Raw genomic sequence first — 25,491 nt, forward strand, 5'->3', positions numbered from 1 at the left:
CGACACTAAGTAACACAGTTGGGTTGACCTGTGCATCACTGCTGACTGTCCTAAAACAGATTTAAGGAGCAGCTATGTGACGAGCGCTGCTTGCCTGCTTGGGTGTGGGTTTTATCAGACCAGTAGTTTCAGGAGTATGTCAGAAGAGTATCGGACCTGATGCCTGATACTGACATGAGTGTCCGTCTGTAATTTCTGTTTTCATGCGATAGAACACGTTATTTTAGTGTACTACTTCGGTTGGTCTGTAGAATTACTCTTTCAACCTCTGTTCAACAGTTGGATGCCCTCTGCGCGGGCATAGTGGTTCGCTTTTCACACATGCTATACTGAACATGCTTAGCTGCTTAGCTGTAATTTCCATCTACGTGCATTAAACTACATACATTAAACTCCTATGGGACAAGATATTTAATTGCTTCTACACAAGTGTACCAACATGATACTACAGAAATCAGTTTCTTCAATCTCTTTCTATCATCCTTAAAAAAGAGCTCTCTGTGTTTGTCATGGTGTGCCCCACTTATTGCAGGCCCAACAACTATTTGAGAATGGATGAAATGTTCTAGTGTGTAGAAAGTGAGACTGATTTGATATCTACTTAATCCTATCAGTGATGGATACACTCCAGATATATACAAGTTAACAATCATATAACCTGACAGGTTTTTAATAGCAACCCTGTGCCTCCCTTCAGACTGTTCGCTGTTTGCCCTCTTTAAAGTTTCCACATCAGTGTCCTGCCCTGCATTCTTCTCCAGCTTCTTCTTTTCTCCTTGTCATCTGCCTTTCAAACCTCTTCTTCCTCTTTTTCCATTCATCCCTCTTTGTGCCATTTTGATCCACAGTAAGTCAGGGATTATGGTTGAGAAATTGCAGTAGTGCACATGGCATAGCTGAGTGCCCTTTTATTTTCTCCTGATGCTTCAGGCCACTGGATGTATGCTGCCAACAGAGCCATACTTGTTTTAGACAAAAACAAGCAATGGGATGATCAAAGCATTGGCATGAGGATGGTGTTAATCTGTATGAGTCCCTAATAGAAAGTCCAAAACCTGTTCTCGATTTATTGAACTTTTGTGGACTGGTTTTATATCTTTTGTTGAAGGTGGTCTCAAGACAAATGGAATGTTTTGGAAACGGCCCATAGTAGCTTTGTGGTTGTTTTGAGGATCAGGACATCTTCGGTGTAATTAGTTCAAGCTTCGATGCTTGTGATCAGCCATTACTGAGCTTTCCAATGCATCAATCAGTCAAAAAATTAAGTCTGATTCTTTCTTTGGCCAGCTGCATTTCAGGTTTTTACAATAATCCATTGGCATGGATAACCAATCCTAGTTTTGATTAAAGGAAAACACTGTTGGTAGGAAATTCCAGTGCCGATGACCCAACCTTGAATCCTCGTGTTTTTACAATGTGTTAATAACCTTTGTTTTTGGGTGAGAGCAGCCATTTCAAGTCCCACAGTTACTTGAGGCCCTTGTCAGCTAGATGTAAATGATGGTTTTAGGCATTTGTTATTTTCTGACCAGAGTTATGCTAGATGAGAGGTAAGAGAGTGACCAAAACTGAAGTGTTCACTAATGGTAAACCTTTAGCTGCAGTTTAGTTATGATTGTCAGGCCAGGCAAGAACAATATGGCTAATTTACACACCACTTCAACAACAAAACAGCACTGCAGGTTTAAGCCCATTAAGCATAATACAAGGCTAAACATGTAGTGCTGATCCAAGATGCCATTTTTGAATACTGAAGGAATCAAAGGTCCCAAAGGTCAAAGTGGCATGGAGTAAGAAAAATACATGTAAAAATACATGTGCCTTCAATGCCTCTTTTTTCTTATCGTTTGCCTTTTCAGGTTACCGCAACCACGACAAGAAGAAGAGTCACAAGTATGACTCCTCCAAGTCTCGAATGAGGAAGAAGGCAGGGGGAAGGGAGAAGGAGGTTGGGGGGGGCATAAGACGAGGTGGCAGCCGGGCATCCAGTCAGCGTCCATCACGTTCCCACAGTGATGACGAGGAGGACGAGGGTGTCCCGGCCAGCTACCACACGGTGTCATTACAGGTTAGTCAGGACGTAAGTACAACAGCACTCTTTACCCTTCTACCTCATGTTGATTTGAGCCCAGCTGACCTAAAAGCATCTTGTTTGTTTTTAGGAAAACATGGCTTTGGCTATCAAAGGGACATTTAGGATGAGTGTAACTTTATTTGACTATAATGAAAATTTTGCACTGTGAAACTTTCCCTATGGCTGTCATGTGGAATGAAGCAGCATTTAGAATCATATCGACCCCCCCACCCGATGGCACCTTAATTAGACTTAACTTGGGTTGTAATATAAGGCTAAATATCTAATAGTGTATTTTTATCGTGCTGCTGTTATATTATTGCTGTTACATTATACAATTGCTGTTTTCAGTTGATCATTATTGTGTTATTATTATTGAGAGCATTTCACTACCACAATCCTCAAACTGAAAAGAAATCCACACAAGTAGATCTAGAGGAGTTTCACACACTCAGCTCAAACAGCCATGCATGCACATTATTTTTGCAAGCGTTTTCAACAGTACTTGCATGCTGAATATCCCTGCTCGGGTTAGCAATATTGTAGCCTCTGAAGAGAAAACCATGCCTCGATCATATGCAGAAGAAGCATGTGAATGTTATCCCATAGCGTAGAAGCATTAACATAGCTCTCCTGATTGCAACATTTTCACCTGCTCCCTCGAGTGGTTTTATGTAGAGGCAGGGCTTGCAAAAATAGTATCCTTATGCAGCTGTCTCAGTGATATTCTGTCAAAAAATTACCAGTAATGTAGTTTCATCAAACTGGACTTACTGGAATCTCCCTTTCCATGTCAGTATTACTTTCTTTGTCTTAATGCTAAGCTAGGCTAACCACATCCTTACTCTAGCTTTGTATTTAATTTGTATTTCATGTAGAGTAGAGTCATTTATCTTGTTTCACACTGATAGCATACTAGCATTTCCCCAAAATTTGAACTGAACCTTAAGGTTTGAGTCAGTATTAAAAATGTGTTGCTCACTTGCAAACGAATCTTCTGCTTAATATCTCATTTGGTCATTTGGCTAAAGAGGCCAATGACTTTCATTGTGACATTGGATTAAAAAAATAATTTGGCATGAGAGACACTCTACTATAGACATTTCTTGGATGGCATCAGGAAAATATGAATCCAGTTTAATCCTTTGATCTGTGTTGCTGGGGAACATGATATGTTTGAATGCTTTGTTTTCCCTTTCTACCCAAAAACACACAGACAAAGCTTCCAAGCTCCTTTTTATACCGTACAGTATATTATCTGGTTGAGAGAGTGTGTTCACTAAATGCATTAAATGCAGGGCAGACATTCTATCAAGGACAAACAGCCAGTGCCATAGATGCCCTGCAGTGTGACTGAACTCCCCCATCTAAAATGAACTACCCACATGGCCAGTTTGGCTTACTCTGTTTTGAACTGACTGTTGTGCCCTTAGAAGTTGCAGATTAAATCTACATGCAATGCAGCAAATCAAAATTCACATTTCCCAGTGTCTGTGCCATCATGCGGGACATCGATAGTAGGAGATTTCTCCCACCACAGATAAATGTGTAACGTTAACATAAATCTCAACAGCTGACCCACCAACTAACAACAATTGATGTATGTTATAAACATAAGCAGCATGACAGTGTACTAGGAATGGTAAGATTAACTGATTTGCATTTGTGTGTCAGCATAAACGTCCATGAAGTGATTGCTCCATTGTGGACTGTATGCAAACAATATGCAAACAACTCACGATGCATCATTTCTAACATCTTTGTGTTCGATTGCCTGGAGGAGATGTCACAGTGTGTCAAAACACAGTGCATGGCAATAGAGATGAATCATGTTCTATTGCATTGGTAGTTACTTCATGTGTATCTGAAATATTTCGGATCGCTTTATGTCTATAGGGTGAATGACCTCTCACGGTTGAGGTGAATAACAAGTTTTGAACAACCTATTTTGCTGACTCTTTTATATTATCAAGAATATAAAGTAGTGGAATACAAAGGTAGAAGAAGTGGAAGTAGGAATATATAATGGACTTATAATAGTAGTCGACTCTACAGTTATTGATAGTAGTAAATGACTAAATGACTTAAGTAAATGACATAAAAATCCAAATATATAACCATAGATATCCATTATTATTCACTTGGCTTGGCTGTGTTGTCATTCCACACCCAACATTTAGTCTTCTACTTTAAACTGATATAAACTGATATAAACCCATACATCCTGTTGTTGTTAACGCTGGTGTTGGTGTGTGTGACTGTGCAGCTGTTGGACCTCATGCACACACTACACACCCGTGCTGCCAGCATCTACAGCTCCTGGGCAGAGGAGCAGCACCATCTGGAGGCTGCAGGCAGGAAGATTGAGGCCGACTCCCAGACTCTGTGGATGAGCTGCTGGTGCCCACTGCTGCAAGGTAGGGCACTGCACAGGAGATAAACAACACAATGTAGTCCAGTATAACCAATATAGCTTTTAATAATACCTTAATAAAGCCTAGAATAGAATTGCCTTTATTGTCATTGCGGTACAATGAAATTAGGAGCGCCGCTCCAATTTGGTGTAAGAAAATATTTACAAAATAAAATAAGAATAGAATAAGAATAAATATGATAAAAGGAATATATTCTACATGTCCGTAGAGGTAGGCTTTGCGTGATGTCACTGGATGAGACAGAGGTTATTGCACATGTAACAGAGGTTATTGCACATGTAACAGAGGTTATTGCACATGAAACAGATGTAACAGAGGTTATTGCACATGAAACAGATGGAACAGAGGTTATTGCACATGGAATATTCTCTAATAATATTCATTTTTGTTGAGCCATGGTAACCTTTGAAGCTGTATTCTGTTGTGGTGTTTATTGAAGATCCCCTTATGATATCATAAGGGGAGCCAAATCTGAACAGCGTGTCAGTGTGTTTTCACACATATTTACTCAAAGATGGAGCAGGAGCAAAACAGAGAGGAAGGTCTTTTCTCAGTTTGGAGACACCCTGGGGACAAATTTATGTTGAGAATAAATTTTTAAAAAAAAGTGCATTTTACATAATATGGGACCTTGAATTAGATAATGATATTTGTGAGTTAATGATATATGTGGTATTCATTTCATAACATAAATAAAAACACATAAATAAAAGAAATTGTGACCAAGATATGTGCTGTGTGAGATACTTCAGAATTTAAGATTAAACTTATCAGTGCTCTCTGGTGGACAGACTAGCTTACTAAATGACCTTACACATTTCTTTGTAATTTCTTGACCTAAATTTCTTGTATTAGTTGACATTTACTGTTGTACCATTCATGAAGGTGTAAGCCTGATGAGCTTCAGCATGTATACCACTGTTTGGTATCTCTTCTGAGTTCATCTCAGGTTGAATATCAGGCTTTAGGTCTATTACATTCTCCATTGCAGCTTGTGTCTGTTATTCCATTGCCCACTGCAGGCATTGCTTGGCTATGCTGTGATGCCAGACGACAGGTTCGTATGCAGGCCCTCACCTATCTCCAGAGGGCACTGCTGGTCCACGATCTGCAGACACTTGACGCAACTGAGTGGGAATCCTGCTTCAATAAGGTAAGAAAGGAGAGGAGAAGCTACATGTCTGCAATTCATATCAAATGCTGTATCTGCTCTAATATATACAACACGGTTGGTGAAATGTTTGGATATCATTATGCACACCATTCAGTCAAAGTATTTTCTTACACATTTTATCATTGTGTGTGTGTGTGCGTGTGTGCAGGTGCTTTTCCCCCTGCTCATTAAGCTGCTTGACAACATCAGCCCAGCAGATGTAGGTGGTATGGAGGAGACCAGAATGAGGGCCTGCACACTCTTGTCAAAGGTTCGAAGCAGGGCACACAGTTTAGCACAAACTAACAGCCAGCAAATGTCATAAATATGAAAGTAACAGTTTTCACATTAGTAGATCATTTGTACGTAACTTGCACAGATGCATTTAAAAACGTTTGACTTGACCATAGACATGGGGAAACGTTTACATTTTTCTTAATACTCTGCTTCTTGTGGGTCTGCGGGGAAAATTTTATGTTTTGCATTCTCAGTTACTTTAAAAGAAGCTGAAACCAAGAGGAAGACAAATTGTAAAAGAAGGGCTAATCATAAACAGTAGCCAGTCGTTGATTGGCACTACTTACAATGTCTTCAGATGTAATGTGCAGAGACACCATAACAATCTATTTTTTGTGGAAATAAGTGGATCTTATTTGTTGGCCATGGGGTTATAGGGACATTGCCGGTCATAGCTTTACAGTGGAGTACATTGGGTGACACAAAAATAAGCTGCCAAAAGTCCCCGGTTTTACCCACTCAGCTAAATTACTGAAATAGAAATGAAGGCAATACACCCCAAATTTCCGTTATTGTCTTACTTTCCGCAGCAAAGCTATGATAAGCACTGCAGGCCAATAAGAAAGTGGTGAAAGTAGTGTTTTAACATTGAATTAACATTCTAATATGCAGCTGGGATAACAGCTCCTTCAAATAAACAGTACACATCATTCAAGTCTGGTATTGTCCTGCTTTAGGTTGTTGTACTGCAACATGCCATTGAGTCAATTTCAGCACTGTATCAGGTGAAGTCCCTCAACCCTCGTGTCTTAGCAATTAAGGTGGCATTATCGTAGCCAGTACGAATGATTACCGAAAAGTTCAAATCGGGACCAAAAGAAGGAGGGACTTTTCTTTGTAAGTCCCTGCTATGCTATGTGTAAGATATTAGCTACATCGCTACAGAACACCCAGAAACCAACTGTTGGCCAAGGATAACTGAGCTTATTCTGCTGGTAGTAGCTGTAGCTGATGTGTGATTGTTTTCCATTTGTCCAGGTTTTCCTCCAGCACCTCTCTCCTCTGCTGTCCCTACCTACCTTTGCTGCCCTGTGGCTCACCATTCTGGACTTCATGGATAAGTACATGCATGCAGGATCCAGTGACTTACTGGTGAGGATAGTGTTTATATGAACATACAGTATTGTAATTTGGTTACAGCTAATCAATAAATCACATGTATAGCTGATCCTGAAATATTTGACAGATTTTTGGTAGATGGCTGCATTTATTTAGCTGAAGGTATGATATGAACTGTGTTAGTGCGTTTACTCTATATGTAAATGTTGCAGTAGTTGTTCATGTGAATGTCCAATTCCTTCCATGTTGCAAATGTTGGACAATCCAACAATCCAACAGAATTCCAAAAGTTGCACCCACTAGTCATTTCAAACCCAAAACGACGAAAAAAGGAAAAAATTTAAAAAATGCTGAATTATCCTTTAAGATGTGAGTCTCCTACTGAATGACCAATTGACTATTTCACCAAGCTCATGTGCTGCCTCTGCATCTGTATGTGTAGTTGGAGGCAATCCCTGAGTCTTTGAAGAACATGCTGCTGGTGATGGACACTGCAGGGATCTTCCACAGTGCTGACTCCAGGACAGGATACTCAGACCTGTGGGAAATAACCTGGGAACGAATCATCTGCTTCCTGCCTCACCTGAAGGAGGAGCTCTTTAAACAGACTGTCATTCCAGGTACCTAGCAGACATGCAGGGATGTGGGGAATAGTTGTGTATATTAGACAACATGTAGCTGGTCCGTTCAGATGTAATGCCATAACAATGTTTGTACCATGGTCTGGGTGAAAACTATGAAGTAGTTCAGGTGAAACTGTCTGTTCACCGTTCTGAGTTAATGTGCTGGCTGGAGTAACCATAGCAACAGGGGCACGAACAGAGCCAATTTGTTGCAACATCTTACCAAGCTAGCTTGGTGATTGAAATGCTGGTTCTTCAGTGTCCTTCAGTAAGATTATATATGTCTGTTCATTTGTTCGTGAACATCCTCATTAATTTGGGCACAGTGACATAGCTGGTTAGCTAGCTAGTCTTGTTAAGCATACTATGACATTATATTACTGCTTGTCAACTGTACGCAGCATAGCATAACGTTAGCTTTAACAGCTGAGCCAAAAGGATCTATGAGCTGAGAGGACTAGATACGTCTCCCCTTGCCAAGTTGTATCTATGATACGTCCTTTTTACTGGAGGAGTGAACAACGTTTTGCATAAATACCTAATGGGATGGTAATGATTGATCCACATATTAGCCAGACCCTTAGGTGTTACTGGGTGGGGAGTTACGGCTTGTGAAAAACTTTGGTTGCAAAACGTATGAAAATATAAATGAATGGTATCTTTTTTTTTTTCTTTGGCAAATGACCATAGTATAAGCAGGGTAACGCCCTTCGGGGGGGCCATTATCAGTAATTTTCCACTCGTGTCGGACGGTTCTCTGCCTCCACGTCGTCCATTAATTCCTGATAATGGTCACCTCGTCAGGCATTATCCCTTACGTATAGTATAGTATAGTAATAGTATAGCTGTAGGACCAGTGTTTCTCATGTAACATATTCATTTTTAGATCCAGTACCTGGTCCCCCAGCTGAGCCCGTGCAGCCAACACCCTCTGCAGGCCGGCCTCCATCCCCTCAGGTGTCCTCATCACCTGCCCAGCCGCCCTCCCCAGTCCTTGTTGCAGTAACCCCCGCAGAAACACAGAACCTCAGCAGGCCAGCATCACCCCAGGAACCCCAACCAGCCAGTGCCAACGGTAAAAAACACTGAACAATACCTGCTTCAGTCACATCTCATCACGCACTCTCCATCAGCATGGGTTGTTGACAATGACTCATGTTTTGGGACTCATGCTGCACGTAACTGATACTGTGTCAGTATTCAGCATCTGTAAATTTGAGCATTTTCATGGCCATCATGGTGATATTGTAGATAGTGTTTTTATATATCCCCTCAGAAATGTGATCTCTGTCAGCGTTTAGAACACAAGACACACTCTAAAACGCTCATCAAACCAAATATGATGTTAAGTGCAAGTGGATGTTCCTGCACTCCAAGGCCATGTTCAAATTATGTTGACACTAATGCAAGAGCACAAGTAAATATTCCTCATTTTGTGATAATAAACAGATTCATCATTTTATTTTATTATTATTAACTCTGGTATTTTTAAATCTGAGTCCTATTTGTGCATATATTGATGTCTAAATGACTAATAGGTAAAAGTAGTGTTGTAGTGGGTCAACAAGATTGGCCCAGCCAGCAGCCATGAAACAGGCTGCATCACTTTAGTTTTAGAGGAAAACTCTGGTTTAAAGGTATTTTTGGCCCAAACGTAATTCTTACACGTAAAGTCATACAATAACACCAACAAACTAACAGATCAAGGCAGCAGTAGATCAGCAGCTCCATTTGAGAAGAGATTACCATAAGGACGGCAGAGTTGAGTGTCACTGCATGCTTTCACTTCAGTGGGGTATTTACTAAAACGGATGAACACATTGCTGCCATTGAAGCCTTGATGTTGAGAAGTCAAAGATCACTGTGAACCTGTGGAGATGCCCCAAAATCCCTGTTTTAATAAACCAGTGTTCATATTTCAGAACTCCAAACACACTGCACACACTATTTAGAAACTGTGTAGTTAACTCAAGCTCTTGCTTGCTAGCTTTTGTGCTTTCAACCGCATTTCATGGTCTTCTCTAAAAGCCAGCCAAGCAGCATCATATCCATAACATGAGATATGGCTGATGTGGACTAGAATGAACTAGAGCTAGACCAGGGTCTGTATTTATTAAATATGTGAGACTTGCACTTGAATATGCTCCAACAAGGCTACCTATGAGTACAAATGACTCCACTAAAAGTGAAAACTAAAACCATAAAACTCCAACTGGCAAGTGTAGCAATGACATTCACAAGAAGAAGGGCCAGTTGGATTTAGACATCTGCCCCACTAAGAACTTTGTTCATTCTCTAAATATATTCCTGGGTCTTTCTCGAAAGCCCACTCCTGATTATCCTTCATATCAGAGAAAAGCCATGAAATAAACCTAGTGGTTACACCTCCAACCACACAAATGGGGATGAATTATAGCAGAATGGCAAATATGGAAACAAAGAGTCTAAGAAACAAACAAACTTGAGTCCAAAGGAAGATCTGCGGCTGGTAGAGAATAAAACAGGACCTTAAGACTTTTGTCAGACCGAACAATACTTCCAAGTCAAAAGAAAGAAAGAAAATTAGCAAAAAGAAAGTTAGCAAGTATATGTGCAAGTATAGTGAAGTCTGTATTTTCTCTTTTAGTAGTGGAAAACTGCTCTTCAGTTGTGTACTACTGCCATGACCGTATTGAAGTGTCTGTTTTGTGTTTTCTAGGATCAGAACAAACGTCTGCGGTCCCACCCGCGATTCCCCCCATGCCAGTGCCGTTAACGACGTCCCCCGCCCGGGCTCCATCACCTTTGAACCAGTCCCCCCTCATCCTGCAGCCCCTCGCCTCTCCCCTGCAAGTGGGAGTCCCGCCAATGTCCCTGCCAATCATCCTGAACCCCGCCCTCATAGAGGCCACCTCCCCCGTACCCCTGCTTCCTGGTCCCAGGCCTACAAGCCCTTCTGACGAGGTCAAGTATCAGAACTTGAGCTAGCCTACACCCTCTTCTCTCCAGACTACCACTGGACCCAACACACTTCAACTACAACTTCAAGAGCTGCTTGACACCAAGTTTTTAAAATGAGCGAGGATATAAACTAGATTTGAGACCTCAATTACACCACATTTGATTTAAAGGAAAATTCCCCCAATAATGTGTATACTGCAATTTATTCTTATTCCCTTTAGTATTATTGTGTGAAAGTTCTTATTCTTCAGATGTGACATCATGCCCAGATATTTGGATACAGAAAATGCAGGACAAAAGTCATACTAGGAGAAATATTACTACTAAGATTGAGGTTTAGTGGATCCAACAAAAATGCCAATTACAAATAGGTCTGTCGCTGCCACCAAGATCACTGACGTCCTGTCCTCACTATTTTTGGGGGAGAGTTTGGGTGTTTTGGCACCCTGAGGAAAATGTATGTTGTGCTACACATGGTGTACATTTTACTTGGTGATTCTAGTATTTATGTATTTTAGAAGAATACACTAAATAGATTTAGTATTTCCAAACCATAGTTTTATTTTGAGGGGTGTAACCCAGGATTTAAAGAATAAGGTAGGTGTTATTCTATATTTTTCTCATTGTCTTAACATCATCAACCTCATAAAAAGACCCAAACCAACAATGTATCTGTCCGACTGACGCCCCCTCCGTGTTGGTGGTTCTCAGTTCCAAGCCCATTGGTTTCTACTGAAGATTTAAAAACATCCAAAAAATATTTAGTGTCACTTTCAAAGGCTCAGTCATTTCCTAAAACAGCTGCTCACTGTAGTTACAGTTCACCCAGTGCAACAACCCAGTTAACAAATGTTGGAAAACAGGTGGAAAAAGTGCATTTGTTCACTATTTTCAGGCATGGATTCATCCACATTTAGTGCTCCAATAAGCATTTGGGGCAGCAGGTCAGTGGATGTAGGACTGAATCCAAGTAAACTAAACAGTGTGTTTGTGGTGATGAAGGAACATGTCAGCCAGTGCAACAGTGTGGCTCCTTGTTGTATTTTCTATGGCAGTAACAAGATACATCAGGCTTTGATACTTCCACACACACAGTATGTCCGAGTAGGATCACTTCATTGTTGGTTTGGGTCTGCACGTGGTGCGCTGGTAGGAAGAAAAACATAAATGATCACCAGATTTGGGGGACTTGGTCCCATGACTTTAGTATGTCTTCATTCTGGCCGTGGCCCTGATGTCAACACTCCCTCCTAAATATGACACATTGATTAAATATGTAACAGTTTCTGTATGTGAGGGTGGAATTATTCCTAACATGATCAACATTAGATTAATTAATGCTGTTGTCAGATGTTCCAGAGCTGTTATATCAGCCATCACTGAGGGGTTAGCACCTTTGTTTGATACCTTTACAGAAAAGCAGTCCGTGTTTGAGAATCCAAATTATGTTCTCAGTTATGCTCTTATGTTCTCTACAGAGCCACTTGCCTGCACTGTTCTGGTGAGCTCCTTGCCCCAACAACAAAAAACAAGCTTTGATTTCAAGCAACCTTTGAATTTCTCCTCTACTAAACAAGGAGGATGTGCACATGAAGCCTTTCTCGTGGACTGCAGATGTCACATCTACAACATTCCAAAACATAGATACTTGAAAGTGCAATGAGCTTAGTATGCTGTCAGGAGAGTAATAGTGACTTTTATGGATCATGAGTAGCCTAACAAATGATAAGAAAGTATTGTTGTCATTTTCTGATGTCTGTGCAGCTCAGTGCATACAGCAGTCCACATGATGGCAGGGCCTGATGAGCTCCTGAAGGGAACTCATCATATCACAAGGAAATCTAACTTGTTTTCAGTTCCAAACCTCTCTTGATCCACAGTTGAGCTATTAAGGTAAACATAGCAGATTATTAGAGCACATGGGACAAAATATTAAATACATATTAAAAATCCATTATGATAAAGTGCACAGCAACAGTCTTCACAAATTCAAGTTGAAAATGAAAGTGAAATATTTCAAATTGATTGTTTTGCTCAATTTTGATCTAAATTCAAGTCAGCTAAGATTCAAACTTGAACATGTGGGCTTCCTCTTGTATTTCAAGCTGATGAAACAGATCACAGGTCAGATGACTGATGTGGTCACAGAGGGTTGTGACTGGTGTGCTTATTCCTGAAATCCAGTTGTTTGAGAAGAAGTTTTCCATCTTAAATGTCTCCACAATCACAACCAATCCATTTGGTTTGATTCAGATGAACACTGCTTTGTTTGCTCATGTAGTTTGGTCCGTTTGTGGTGGTGTGGCAGCCATCAGTCAGCCTAATTCCGCATTTGTTAGTGGTGTTAAATGGCGTAACCACAGGCCTGAGTCATAGTAGATAGTGTAGTTGTAGATAAAATTCAAAGCCTATCATCTGGTAATCATGGTAATGTGTGTGTGTCAGCATGTGAGTGCACGGAGTTCCCTTGAAACATCAGAAACTGACAAGAAGTTAAAGCGGAGACGCGTTGAGCTTGCATCCTACTCTGTTGTTGTGTTAGGGCACTGACTGGGGGGGGGGGTTTAAGCAGGCTTGAATAGAAATGAATGAACTGATGAGAGGGGCGTATAACAGACACCTTGTGTCCGTGGATGGGTCCAGAGGTGTAGAAGAAGAGGAGGAGGGAAAGGACGATGAAATGAGAGAATGCTGGAGTAACTCTTCCTTCGTCGTGCTTTTTTTCCTCCCGTTATTTCTGCCTCATGACACCCATTCAGATTTTTTGACATGACTTGAATCTTTAGATCAGAATTTGACTAAATTAGTTCGACTTGAATTCAAAAACGTAAACTTTCTAACTTGCCAGATGAGAATTCAAACATAAATTGAGAGATGGTCTTCAGAGCAAAATATTGTAGTCTTATAACTTCAGTGGTGTTTACATTTCCACACCATGGAACAGGTTCTCCAAGCGTTCTGTTGTGGTTAGATGTCACGATTAGGTGTTTACTTGCTACAGTTTGCTTCCTTAGAAACCTGTTGACATTCTTGACATAGTGCCTTGTGTACAACACTGACCCTGACAAACTGATGGAGACTAATTCACCATTTTAATGCCAAATATGTGAGATCAAATGTGGTGTAAGTGTGGACGGAAAGCTTAACATCCATTCAAGGTGGCCCAGGGATTCTCTCAGCGATGTTTCATGTTATTTATTGAATTGGGAAGGAAAAGATGGACTTTACCGCCGCAGTACAGATGACATAGTTCCATGTGCATGTGTGTATGTCAGTCAGGTGACACTACAGCCTTACAAAGCTGTGTGTTTATTTGTTGTACGGCACGGCTGATTCTTGCTTGGGCAGGAAATTACATGAATATAATGTTTGTGTGTGTGTACGTATGTATATACATATAAACACACATACACACACATGTATGTATATATACACACACACACACACACATATATATATATATATATATATAAATGAAAGCTAAAGTACTTTTTACTATGTAATAAATATAACGTAAAGAAGATCATTCTTGTGTTTATTTATTTTACCCCGTGAAATCCAGATGTACTCACAAAGGATCTGATTTCGCCCCTGGGAGTCCTCCTCGATGACACTAAAGGTCCAGCTACACCTCCTCCCTCTCAAAGCTGCTGAGAGCTTTGAAATGTTTACTTAATAACCTGGACAAACTTCTGCAAGAAGAGAACGGCACAGGCTAACCCCCCTGCTACGGATCATCTCACATTTCAGATCATGTTCGATGAAGGGGTTTACAAAAACTGTGACCAATGGCCAACTCAAAAAAGAATCGAAACAGCTCAACACAACTAATATTACAGGTGGTTTCTCCAGATTCAACACAGTATGCCTCTTTTAATGACTACTGTGGTCTCACAATTATTCAAACTCTTCTTGACAACCATCTTTAGTACTTAGCAGAGCGCCCTTCAGCTGTTATGACCTGCTGCAAACATGATGCACAGCCAGACACCAGGCACCAGGTTCTGACAGTGTTCCTCAGGAACCTCCAGCTCTCTAATGCTCTTGGGTTTGCGTGCTGCAAATGCTGCCTTCAAACCCCACTAGAGATTTTCATTTCCACTAGATGACATTCCAGTCAGGCGACTGTGACGGCCACTCTAGTATCTCCCAGGACTTTTTCTAAAGCCAAGACTTGGTGGACTTTGAGGTTTGCTTGGGATCATTGTCCGTTGAAAGGTTTAGTGACGCCCGAGCTTCAGCTTCCTCAGACGGTCTGATGCTTTCTTTCCCTCCAAACGCTGCAGGTTTCCAGTGCCAGAAGAAGCAAAGCAGCCCCAGAGCATCACTGAGCCTCCGCCATGCTCCACTGTAGGCAGGGTGTTCTCTTCAGGGTCTGCCCTCAGTCTTCCCCCTCCAGACATACTGCTGACCCAGAGCCCCAAAAAGTTCTACTTTGGTTTCATCGCTCCACAGAGCAGAATCCCAAAACTTCTGTGGCTTATTTCTATAGTTTAGAACATATTGGAGCCGACTTGTCTTCTGTCAGTAGAGGTGTAGGTCTTGGAGTTCTGTCATCTTCAGTGTTTAGTCTGCTCCTTACTGTAGGAGCTGAAACCTCAGTGCCTGCTGCCACCAAGTCTTACTGCAGGTCTACTGCAGTCACTCCAGGATTTTTGTCCTCCTGCCTCCTCAGAACTCAGGCAGCTGTTGAGAGCTTCCTCTTTCTGCCAATACAGGTAGTGCAGCCAGTGATCCGTTAGCTTTGAACTTGTGAACTTTGCTCCCAACAGCATCTCCAGGAACAGTCGGTGCATCTGAATCATCTTTTTGAGTCCTTTTCCTTGTTTGTGCAAAGCAATGATCTCCTCTCTTAACTTTTCAGATGATTCTCTTCACTGACCCACATTTCTAACATGCAACCAAACATCACTGTGAACAAACCCACAGCCAGTCCAGGGGTTTGATGTGTTCTATCTGAAGCACACCTGATGCAACTAATGAGGCCCTTGGTTAGTTGCAGGTGAGCTTGAGACAATTTTGAGACTGCAGTAGTCATTAAAAGTGGCACAGTGTGTTGAATTTGGAGAGACCAGCTCTAAACTATATAGAGCACAGAGCAGCATTATAAAGCAGAACAACGTGGAATTTTGATGTCTGTGGTCAAATGCTCCTGCTCTAAGATGTCTACTTGACGTTCTAAAGTGTGTATATGATTTTCTTTATTGTACTTACACATTTGAAATTTTTTATTTTACAAAATATAACAACTTGATTAAAATGAGACTAAAGAAATGTAAGTGTTTAAAGTGGATCTCTGGTGTAAAACATCTCAGTTTTTATTTCAAAGAAGAATGAGAACCACAGTTTTTTAGTAAACTAACTATCAGAAACATAAAAATACAGAGTTTGGGAAAAATGTAATATTTGTACATGGAATGTAAAAACATCATCGAAACAAAGAACCATATATGGATTTAAATTATCTAATCTATAAAGAATGCAATCTCTTGGGGATAGTGGAACAGAAATGTGAACAACACTCCACTCACAAATATTGTTTTTTTTTTCTCTTTAACCAAGACAGATTCCACATCAAAATCCCTACCGCCATGTCACCTATCTACACCACCTGCATCAAACAACAGATAGAAAAAGAGACCTCGAAAACAGGAATCCTCACTTGGCGTCCAGCTTGGCCATTTCCTGTAGGTATATTCCAATGCTCTCACTGTCAAACAGAACAAAGTAAATGTTTTTCAGAGAAGAGCTGGTGGACGACACAAAATGGTTGGAGATGGCCTTGAGGATGAGCTGGGCGGCTGTTTGCTTTGGGAATCCGTTCCTGTGAGAGAGATTAAGGGTGTTAAATGAACCCGTGGTGAGCAGCAGAAGTGGCAACAGCAACAGCTTTGAGGTGAAGCCTCGTGCAGCTACATGTGAAATGGCTTTATTATTATTTCATAGATTTCACTCCACCTGACATGTCCATATGTTCTGTTTGGAGAGGTTAGTGGGCAGTCAGCGGTCCTGCTGTGAGGATCGTATGTATAGTACATGAAATATATGTGGGGGCTTCAGCAGGAGTAGAACTGCCTCATTGCTGAAGGCTTGAAACGTGACAAAGCAGTTTATAATAGTGATGCAGGATTTGACAGCTCTGAAAAATGACTGAGATGATATCTTTTTTTAGTGCAATGATTGCGAGGTACACTCTTGAAATATGGTAACAGTGGAGATGTGAACTTGCACCGCAGGGCCTCGTTGAGTTGGTTCCACTTGGCAGGTAAACCCCGCACAGGCTGCCCTGCTGTGAGACGGACCGACTAAAGTCTGAGCGAACACGGCCGTAACCCCGGCAGAGATTAATGAGCAGCTCTCCTGACAAATAACCATATACAACTGTTGCTTCTGCATGACTTTAATAAAGTGGTCAGTTCTGTTGCACACAAACCGGTCAACAGTGTATTGCCCTTTTTCAGACAGAATCTGTGGAAGGATCCACGAACAGTGACATCGCTTTCATCCTCATACAATTGTGGTCCTGGTTTCTAAAGTCAGACGGTGGATGTTAAGCTGGGGCTCCTGTGCTGTATGTTCAGCGGATAGTTGTTTATTCATCAGAAATAGAAGGTTCAAATAGTTTTTAATCGACGGACCTGAACTGAGAAGAATCTGCTCAACAACTTCAAATCAGCCGTCACACTGCTTCAGAAATCCTAAAACTGAGCTTTTATGAGCAATTGAAATTGAAGTGCATTAGATAGTGTTGTGAGTGACACGGAGACTAGTGTCGACATGTTAGCAGCACTGATGACGGACACACAGAGGGTTTGAAGAGTTTCTCACCGTCCAGCAGGAAGTGAAGGGAAAGCCACAGACTTTAGTTTCTTCTCTTCTGCTGCTGAGAGGCAGTTCTTCACCGTCTTCTCCAGCTGGTCCTCACACTTCTCTGAGCCCCACTGAGGCACGTTACAGTGGATGATGAAGCGGGCTGCCATCCCACTGGCCTGGCTCACTGCCACTGCAGGACGCACAGAGACAAACACCAGGTTTGACAGTTTAACGCTGCATATGTTGGGATATACTACCTCCTCTAATATATTCACTTCACTCACCTCTCAGCTCTATTTTTGTTTTAAGCAAGTGTCAAAGCAGCTGAAAATGATGGTTTTTCTAAAGGATTTTGAAGGATATTCACAGAGAATATTCACATATTCAAAGGTTCACAGAGATTACAGAGTGGTACTTGAAATGCACATCCCAACTCTGTGTTAAAGGTCGCTTATAGTTAGAATCTAGGAAAATAATGGCTCTCATGCAAGAAGTATTTATATGAACTTATTCAGTCTTAATTGTATGAATGTTTGAAAAAGAAAATGTTGCTTTCACCAATTTTCTTGGTTCTTGCTGATTCACGGTTGGTCTAGGGCCCCTCCTCCCAGTAACTATCAGTTGCAGAGGTTAGAGACAGGAAAAATACTTGAGCGAGTGCCCGTGCAGGTAGTTCAAAGGCGGCTGCAGTCAGGAGGGGTGACTGTGGCGTTGCTAGCCGGCCTGGTAATAATAACCCAGAGTGATATCCACTGTAGTGCTAACAGAGAGCTAGGTTAGGTTAGCACTGCTAGCCTCTGCTCACTATCTTCTGAGCAGAGCTTCTGAAGTACAGATGCTCCTTTATGTGGTGCCGGGGGAAGACTCGTTCTAAGGACCGGAGCCCCCTGTACCAGACTGCTGAGGCCAGAGGGCGAAGCTCTGATTTACCAGTCGGTCTACATTCCAGCCCTCGTCTATGGCCATGAGCCCTGAGCGATGGCCGTAAGAACAAGGTCGCGGATACGAGCAGCCGAAATGGCTTTTCTCCGCAGGGTGTCTTGGCTCAGCATTAGAGACGGGGTGAGGAGCTCGGACGTCCGGAGGGAACCTGGAGTAGAGCTGCTGCTCCTCCACAAGGAGCCAGTTGAGGTGGTTTAGGCATCTGGTCAGGAAGCCTCCTGGCCTCCCTCCGGGCCTCTGCTTGGAGGTCTTCCAGGCATGTCCACCTGGGAGGAGATCCCAGGGCAGACCCAGAACCTGCTGGAGATATTCTATATCTGGTCTGGCGTGCCCTGCTTGACCTGTTGCCACGCGACCCGACCACAGATAAGCGAAAGAAAATCGATACTCAAACTTTTACATCAGATCTGTGTGAAGCTGAAGATGATGCTGAATACATTTCCATAGAACTTTGTAATTCAGCGGTTATGTAGTAACGCTAAAAATACACACGACATGTAAACAACACACAGAAATGTTTGAAGGTGAAGGTGGAGTTGTTCACTTTAAGGTTCTAGACCTTTCATGAACATGCTGCTCATCTGTTGTCGTTCTGTCACCATGTCTGTAGCAGACCTGCTGTGGAGAAGCCTGCACCATGGTTCAGAGTGGGTGGGGGGGGGAGGGGGGGTGGCGGAGGCACAGACTAGCTGCTCAATTGTGCAAATTAATTTGCATGTTTGTTTAGATGTTTGGTTTAGATTTATTTTCTAATTTAGACATTATCACTCACGTGTAAGTTAACAGAGTATCAGTGCTTCGTGCTAACAGTGTGGACTTTGGATGAAACGTCCCCTGCAGACTGTGTAGGAGGCGGCCGACATCATTAAGATGCTTTTAGCAAACACCTCTTCCACCTGTTCATGTTTTGTTTGTGGATTTCTAATGGCAGGACTTGAAGCTCTATGAAGGTACATTTTAAATCTTCAAATGACCAAAAAAAAAAACAGATTTATGTGAAATCTGCTCGAAGACCGACACAGAGATAGAACAGGTTCAAAACTAACCATCTTAAAACAGCACAGCTGGCACAGTTTTCAACACATGAAGATTCTCCCCCAAGACACCTGATACCTGATGACACCTCCAAAGGCCCCTGTGCTTTCCGCAGCTCCTTGACTGCCTCCAGAAACTCGCGGCCTCCGGCTTTCTCCAGGGCGTTGCCTGAAAACAGAGCGCAGCGGCATGTGAGCACGTGACTGGATGGGCAGAGGGACGTTCTGAAGACTTGCTCCTAAGAACTACAGCACATGTCCTCCTCACCCACTCCATCTTTGAGGTCCATCTCTGCATTTGTCGGGTTAATTATCCCCTCCACCTTGATCGTTCCAATTTTGCTGATTTCACTCTCTGTTAGTGAAAGCTGTAGAGTCATAGTGTGAGAAAACAGTTGACTTTATCTGTACGGTAAATGTCATAAGACAGTCTGACGTGTTGGTTGGCCTTTTACCAAAAGTCACACTGTTGTCACTCTGGATCGGCTTAATGTCATTTCTAATGGGTTTTTTAGGTTTTTTATCAGCAGCTTCAGTTCACAAAAGTCTGATGTGTGTTACCTTCTGTCCAAGGAACAGGCTCTTTGCTGACAGGATGGTAAATCCATCTCCAGGTCCGTCTTCCACTGTTGAGTTTGGTACAGGCTCATCTGTGCTCTTTGCCAGGAGGAGAAGAAATGGTACATTTAATGGCTCCCGTCTTGATGATGACAGATGGCGTGACGTTTTAATGAATGCAAATACAACGACATGCTTTAAAAAGTCCTCTGAGACTCCAGACTATTCACAGACTACATGGATATGTGGTGGAAATGTGAGCCTATGTGCTCTCCATGATGTCTGACGTGTGTCCACAGTCCCCATCAGTCCAAAATGATTGACCTCTAAATCCACATTAGTGTGTGTTTGGTAGGAGGGACACACAGTCATGGACACAGACACAGGTGCATTCTTAGAATTGATATTTAGGTATGGGGTAAGAAAAACTACAGACTGTAAGCTTCCATAGTTCTCATCTGGAAGTAACTGTAGGTTGGCTCTTGGGTTCAGCATTTTATTTTCTGATCAGATATTTCATGATTTCCTGACTTTAAACTTTCTCAACTTAGTTCAGTTGGATTTGGAGAAAACGTTCCTGATTTAACACAGAGGTAGTTGAGTATTAAATAATGGTTAAAGCATGCTAAGCATTACATTTCAATCTTGACCCTTGAACTGAAAGTCTACTTTCTAACTTTTTCTGGAGCTTTCAACCATGTTTTCTGAAGCAAATACAACTCCTCAACTCAACTGGACTTGTCACTTGACTTGTCTTTGCTATGCTCCTCTCCTCCATAAGAATCGGGTGAAAGCTCCAGAAACAGCGCTATGATTTTGTCAAGCTTTAAAAGCTCATGAACTGTTGTGCTGCACTCTCGACACGCAGGAAGCACATTCATCACCTGCTGCTGACTCAAGTGATAAACATGTCCACGGTCCACTAAAGGTCTCAGGATGCAACGCGCAAACAAGTTTCTGCGACACGACGTCCAGCCACATCTAAAGAGGAACTAACGGCCCCCACCGCCGTCCACTGACCTTTGGCTTGCGGCCTTTTTTGCCTTTCATTTTTTTGAAGGATTTGATGGGTTTTTTGTTCTTGGAGCGTTCTTCCTGCTTCTCAGGGACAGACGCCTGGCTGTCCACTTTCACCCGGCCTCCCCTCTTCTTGGAGAGCAGCTCCGGGTGTATCCGAGGCAGAACCCCGCCATTTGATATGGTCACCCCCCGCAGAAGCTGACGGACAGAGCATTTCAGAACCAAAGCACGTACAATGTTCTGTCCTACCACAGACAATAACGCAGCTTATTTGTCTTTTAAAAGCGGTTACCTGTCTGGAAAAAGGTTCACAAGACTTTCTCTCACGTATTCAACACCTTCATACCATTCAAACTGTTTTCACAATCGCGTTTCAAACATTGATGAAATTTGCAGCCCTCCAGAGATTTTGCATCAGTGTGTGTGTGGTGGAATGTTCAGGGCTAATGTGGGTGGCATCAATGTTAGTGCAGAGGAGCTGAGAAATCACCTGAACATTGGATCTTTAACTCGCTCTCACTCCCTCATTGTTTGACAAAGATTCACAATTTCTCCATCACATAGTAGGAAAACTTGTACCTGTGGCAGAAATGTGGCCACAGAAACAAAAAAAAAGACAGAAAAGACACTGTTGGCTGTATGAGCCTCCCAGCGACAGGAGAGCCTCCACCTGCCACACTGACCCCCATATTAACTGGGAGCACAAAAGCAGAAACAGGCACTTTTCTAACCTGCTCCAGCTCTCTCTCTCTTACTCACACACACACACACACACTCACACACACACACAGACTCCCAACCAGGTAAGAGGAACTCTGCTGGAGGAAGATTTTCCAAATAAAACTAATCTGTCAGCCTAGTCAGGCACCTGTTGAGCTCTGTTTTACCTGGTTGAGTTCCTCGTCGTTAGCCACAGCCAGCTTGATGTGCCTGGGCGTTATTCTGCCTTTCTTGTTGTCCCGTGCTGCGTTTCCAGCCAACTCCAAGATCTCCGCTTAGAGGAGAGAAAACACAGTGAGGAAACCCATCAAGCACGCAGAGTGTGTTCTGGTATGTTCACTGTGAGACTCTCTGCCCGGCAGAAACAAGAGTACAGCAGTCAACATCTCCTGTGAGGAGCATGGATTGTTCCGGCAGTGACGTGGACATCAGCTCTCATCCAGGGAACTTATTCCTATTTTCAAAAGTATTAAACCTGTGCTATCATTAACACTTTGTATAATTAATAATCATAATGCATAATGTCTTTAGTAACTATATTTGGCCTTTTTGTAAGTTGTTGATATGAATTTAAAGAATCTGAAAATTATTGAGACAAAAATATAAACATTTTTGCAAATGAAGGGTATTAAACAAAACACCACAAGGAATGATTACAACATTAATACAACATGTTTATTCATCGTAAACATGGTAATTAAGTAGAAAAAGTACAAATATATTAGAATGGAACACATGGCATGTTGACTAGTTCATGTTGTGAATAAGCAACTTATTTCTTGCTCGAGCTGCTGGCACACACAGACATGTTCCATCCTCATGAGGAGCCACCCTACCTGCCAGGTACTCGATGACTGCTGCCATATAGACGGGCGCCCCCATGCCGATGCGGTATTTGTGTGTGCCGGTGCGCAGGTACCTCATCATCCTCCCCACAGGGAAAATGACACCCGCCCTGGATGAGCGGGACAGCTTGGTAGCCTTCTTCTTTCCTCCTCTGGCTGACATCCTGGCTGGTGTGCCCTGCACATGCAGCAAAGCCATTAGAAAACACCCGTATGTTGTTAAGGTGTCACATCTCTGGACCTGCAGGTAGTTCGAGTATTATTTGTCCGGGTTGTGACAAATGTGTCTCTGACGTTTTTGCCTCCTTTATGATGGAGTTGAAAGGAATTTAGTCTCTAGCGAACATGGTATTGAAAATTAGGTTTTAAAAAGTGCACGTCTCTCCACAAACAGTGTCCATGTTCGTCGGGATTCAGTTCCACTAAAAACTGCACACACCTTTCTAAAGTTAAATGTATTACACAAACTACCAGCAGAGTTCATAGAGCCAGTCCTTCAGCCACCTTTATGACCGAACCTTTTTTAATAGTGATGTCATGTCATGTAATTACAGAGCAAATAAAACCACAGTGGTATACACCAGTGGAAAACTTTTCCTTCTACAAATAATGGATGACTGGATGTGTAATAAGCTGAACACAGTCAGATGTTCACACAGTTCTTCACTGTGCTACTTTACCATATCAAAGAATGCCTCCAGGTTCAGTTGGAGACCAGATGTACTCAGGTATCATTTAACGTGATACCTGCTGTATTTGTACACCTTTCTACTACTCACAGCACTTTTACATCACATCCTCATTCACCGGAGGAATCTGAGCTGGAGGAGACTGTTCTTTCACACACTGAAGCTGCTTCAGGAGCAGGTTGGGGTTCAGTGTCTTTGACATGCCGATCCACAGGAGCAGCAGCTCAGAGTGGTGAGCAGACAAGCACCAGCACGGGGAAATCTGTGCAATCCTGCCTCCATGTGAGACCTTCATTGGACCGTCACACAGATCAGATCCCCTGCAGGAAGTCAGTATGGAGGTCTTTGGCTCAGCCTGACACAAAGAGAGGGATTTTCCATATTTCTACTGTAATTTAATGGTGTTTTACAAGGAGAAAGACATACGTCACGTCCACTTCCTGTACCCAGGGTGCCATAATAAAGGCCAGAGCTTCTGTTGGTACAGAGGAGAGCTTTCTGCTGCCATGTAAACAAGTTGGAGCAGGCTGCGGCCTGCAGCAGCGCTCCGGCTCACATCTAGTCCGTGTCCGCACTAATTAACGGGGAGGTTCCAGCTGAAGGTGGAGGGATATGAAGTGTGCGTGCGGCGGTCGGTTCACACGCCGAATGGAAAAAGACGGACCGTGACCGTGACCGTGAGAGCTAACGTTACTGTACCGAGCCTCACGTTACCGTTACGGCCACCGTCTTCAGCGTAGCGGCAGCTACGCAGACGGTAAAGTGGGCTCACGGTTGTCTGAGCAGGACCGAAGCCTGGCGGGGCAGCTAGCTCGGACAGGCTGCATGTGTTAGCACTGCTGGAGCTAAGAGGCTAACTGACGCCAGCCCGGCTCAATAAAATGACCCAGAACCACTGCGGGCACTTCGGCTCTTACTGTACGACAGAGACATGAACCACAACGAGCCGTTTCTTTACACAAGCACCCCCCGCAACCCCGGCCCCCCATGTAGGCTCCATGTGTGTAATCGCATCAGACACGGACATGAAAAATAAAAAAAGCCTCCAAGTTTCTACCTGTGTCGTCCTTTCAGGCGGATCAGCGACTCTCAGACGCTCCTGCACGAGTCCCCGCGGAGAGACAGAGAGGGGGGGGGGCACAGGGACCTGAGTGTCCGCTGTCCGTGTGCGGAGTCTGGCTTCCCAACCTCAGGAAACCCCCACAGAGCAGGCAGGGACGGAGGCTGGCTCTGTGCTACTGATGCTGCTAAGGGGAAAAATTCAGCGGAGGGAAAAGTGAGTGAAAACGCCCCCCCCCCCCCCACCCCCCCAGCACGGCTTCAACATGGAAAATGTTAGTTGAAAGAACACGATGTGCTCAGGGACACTAGTAGCGTTGTGTCTGAAGACGAGGCAAACAGAAATATATTTGATGTGAACAAACAGCAGATGTTTCCGGGGGTCCCGCGCCCCTGGAGTGACTCCCCAGGCCGGACAGCACCCAGTGCTCCCACACTGAGCACGTCTCTGGTCTCAGAGGAGCTGGAACAGCAGGAACACTTCTCTTCTCTTCTCCTGCAAACTGTTGGGAAACATGATGAGAGAGATCACAGGAGGGTAAAGACTCAGCAGCCAATCAGATCACTTGATTTCATTTGAGCTAGATAATAGATCCAGGAGGGATCAGAGCCTCCTCCACTGACTGGGGACCTGTGGGCACTACCTGTTGCATTTGGCCATCACACCCTGTCTGCATCACTACATCCCACTGTAGAAGACACACCAGTCACTACAAACATCCTGCCTGCATTTGTTGGGAGCTGTCATTATTCCAATGCAGACTCATTCATGTCTACTCCTACGTTGTCATGTGGCCACAATGAAAAGGAGACAATAATAAACACAGACACAATCTGAACTAAAAGTTAGTTTCAGATCTTGTGAGTTGATTTTCAGTGGGTTTTGAAATGAATGGACATCAGTCCGATAGGTCCGAGCTGCACTGAGACGATGCCTGATCCTCCCTGTGTTTGTTTTACCAGATGATACACACATATATATATATACGGTATATATGTAAATGAATGACTAGCTTCTGTCCACATGTTATTGTTCCAGCTCAATCAGTGTGAAGCGACATCAGAGAAAATACTGAACTAACACAGTGAAAGTGAACCAGCTTGTACCAACTGTACTAAACATACAACTACACACTTTATAGTACAGCATGGGCATTGTAACCTTTTGTCAATTGCAATGCTTCAACATAAGCACAACAGTCAGAGCTCTATAGAGATTTGTATTTGTTA

The 25,491-nt window shown here is 42.9% G+C and overlaps 2 protein-coding genes across 3 annotated transcripts in view; one reads left to right on the forward strand and one right to left on the reverse strand.

The window, feature by feature from the left end:
- Positions 1-12,631, forward strand: part of gbf1 (golgi brefeldin A resistant guanine nucleotide exchange factor 1) — a 94,341-nt gene extending 81,710 nt beyond the window's left edge. The window contains exons 33-40 of one of the 2 annotated variants that reach the window (XM_070841653.1): positions 1,860-2,080; positions 4,341-4,491; positions 5,532-5,662; positions 5,832-5,933; positions 6,938-7,051; positions 7,461-7,638; positions 8,528-8,716; positions 10,340-12,631. In XM_070841653.1, the coding sequence (XP_070697754.1) occupies positions 1,860-2,080; positions 4,341-4,491; positions 5,532-5,662; positions 5,832-5,933; positions 6,938-7,051; positions 7,461-7,638; positions 8,528-8,716; positions 10,340-10,608 (1,355 nt within the window). In that variant the 3' untranslated portion in view covers positions 10,609-12,631. The remainder of the gene's footprint in view (positions 1-1,859; positions 2,081-4,340; positions 4,492-5,531; positions 5,663-5,831; positions 5,934-6,937; positions 7,052-7,460; positions 7,639-8,527; positions 8,717-10,339) is intronic. The other variant, XM_070841654.1, reaches the window with a different exon arrangement.
- Positions 12,632-15,874: 3,243 nt separating this feature from the next.
- macroh2a2 (macroH2A.2 histone) lies at positions 15,875-24,419 on the reverse strand. The gene is made up of 9 exons (XM_070840865.1): positions 24,260-24,419; positions 22,505-22,691; positions 21,836-21,942; positions 20,949-21,146; positions 19,932-20,027; positions 19,639-19,738; positions 19,450-19,539; positions 17,410-17,584; positions 15,875-16,405 (listed from the first exon to the last, which is right to left on the reverse strand). Exons 2-9 carry the CDS (start codon positions 22,674-22,676, stop codon positions 16,240-16,242), a joined length of 1,104 nt encoding a protein of 367 aa, XP_070696966.1. The 5' UTR covers positions 22,677-22,691; positions 24,260-24,419; the 3' UTR covers positions 15,875-16,239.
- Between the last annotated feature and the right edge of the window lie 1,072 nt (positions 24,420-25,491).

The sequence above is a fragment of the Pempheris klunzingeri genome, chromosome 12, assembly GCF_042242105.1.
Source record: "Pempheris klunzingeri isolate RE-2024b chromosome 12, fPemKlu1.hap1, whole genome shotgun sequence".
NCBI lineage: Eukaryota > Metazoa > Chordata > Actinopteri > Acropomatiformes > Pempheridae > Pempheris > Pempheris klunzingeri.

Bases quoted from the DNA above. Each gene is read 5' to 3' on its own strand.
- macroh2a2 (XM_070840865.1), bottom strand. From the start codon at position 22,676: ATGTCAGCCAGAGGAGGAAAGAAGAAGGCTACCAAGCTGTCCCGCTCA. The intron at 21,943-22,504 runs GTAGGGTGGCTC...CTCTCCTCTAAG, and splicing joins AGTCATCGAGTACCTGGCAG to CGGAGATCTTGGAGTTGGCT. The intron at 20,028-20,948 runs GTCAGTGGACGG...CTCCTGGCAAAG, and splicing joins AAAAAGGCCGCAAGCCAAAG to AGCACAGATGAGCCTGTACC.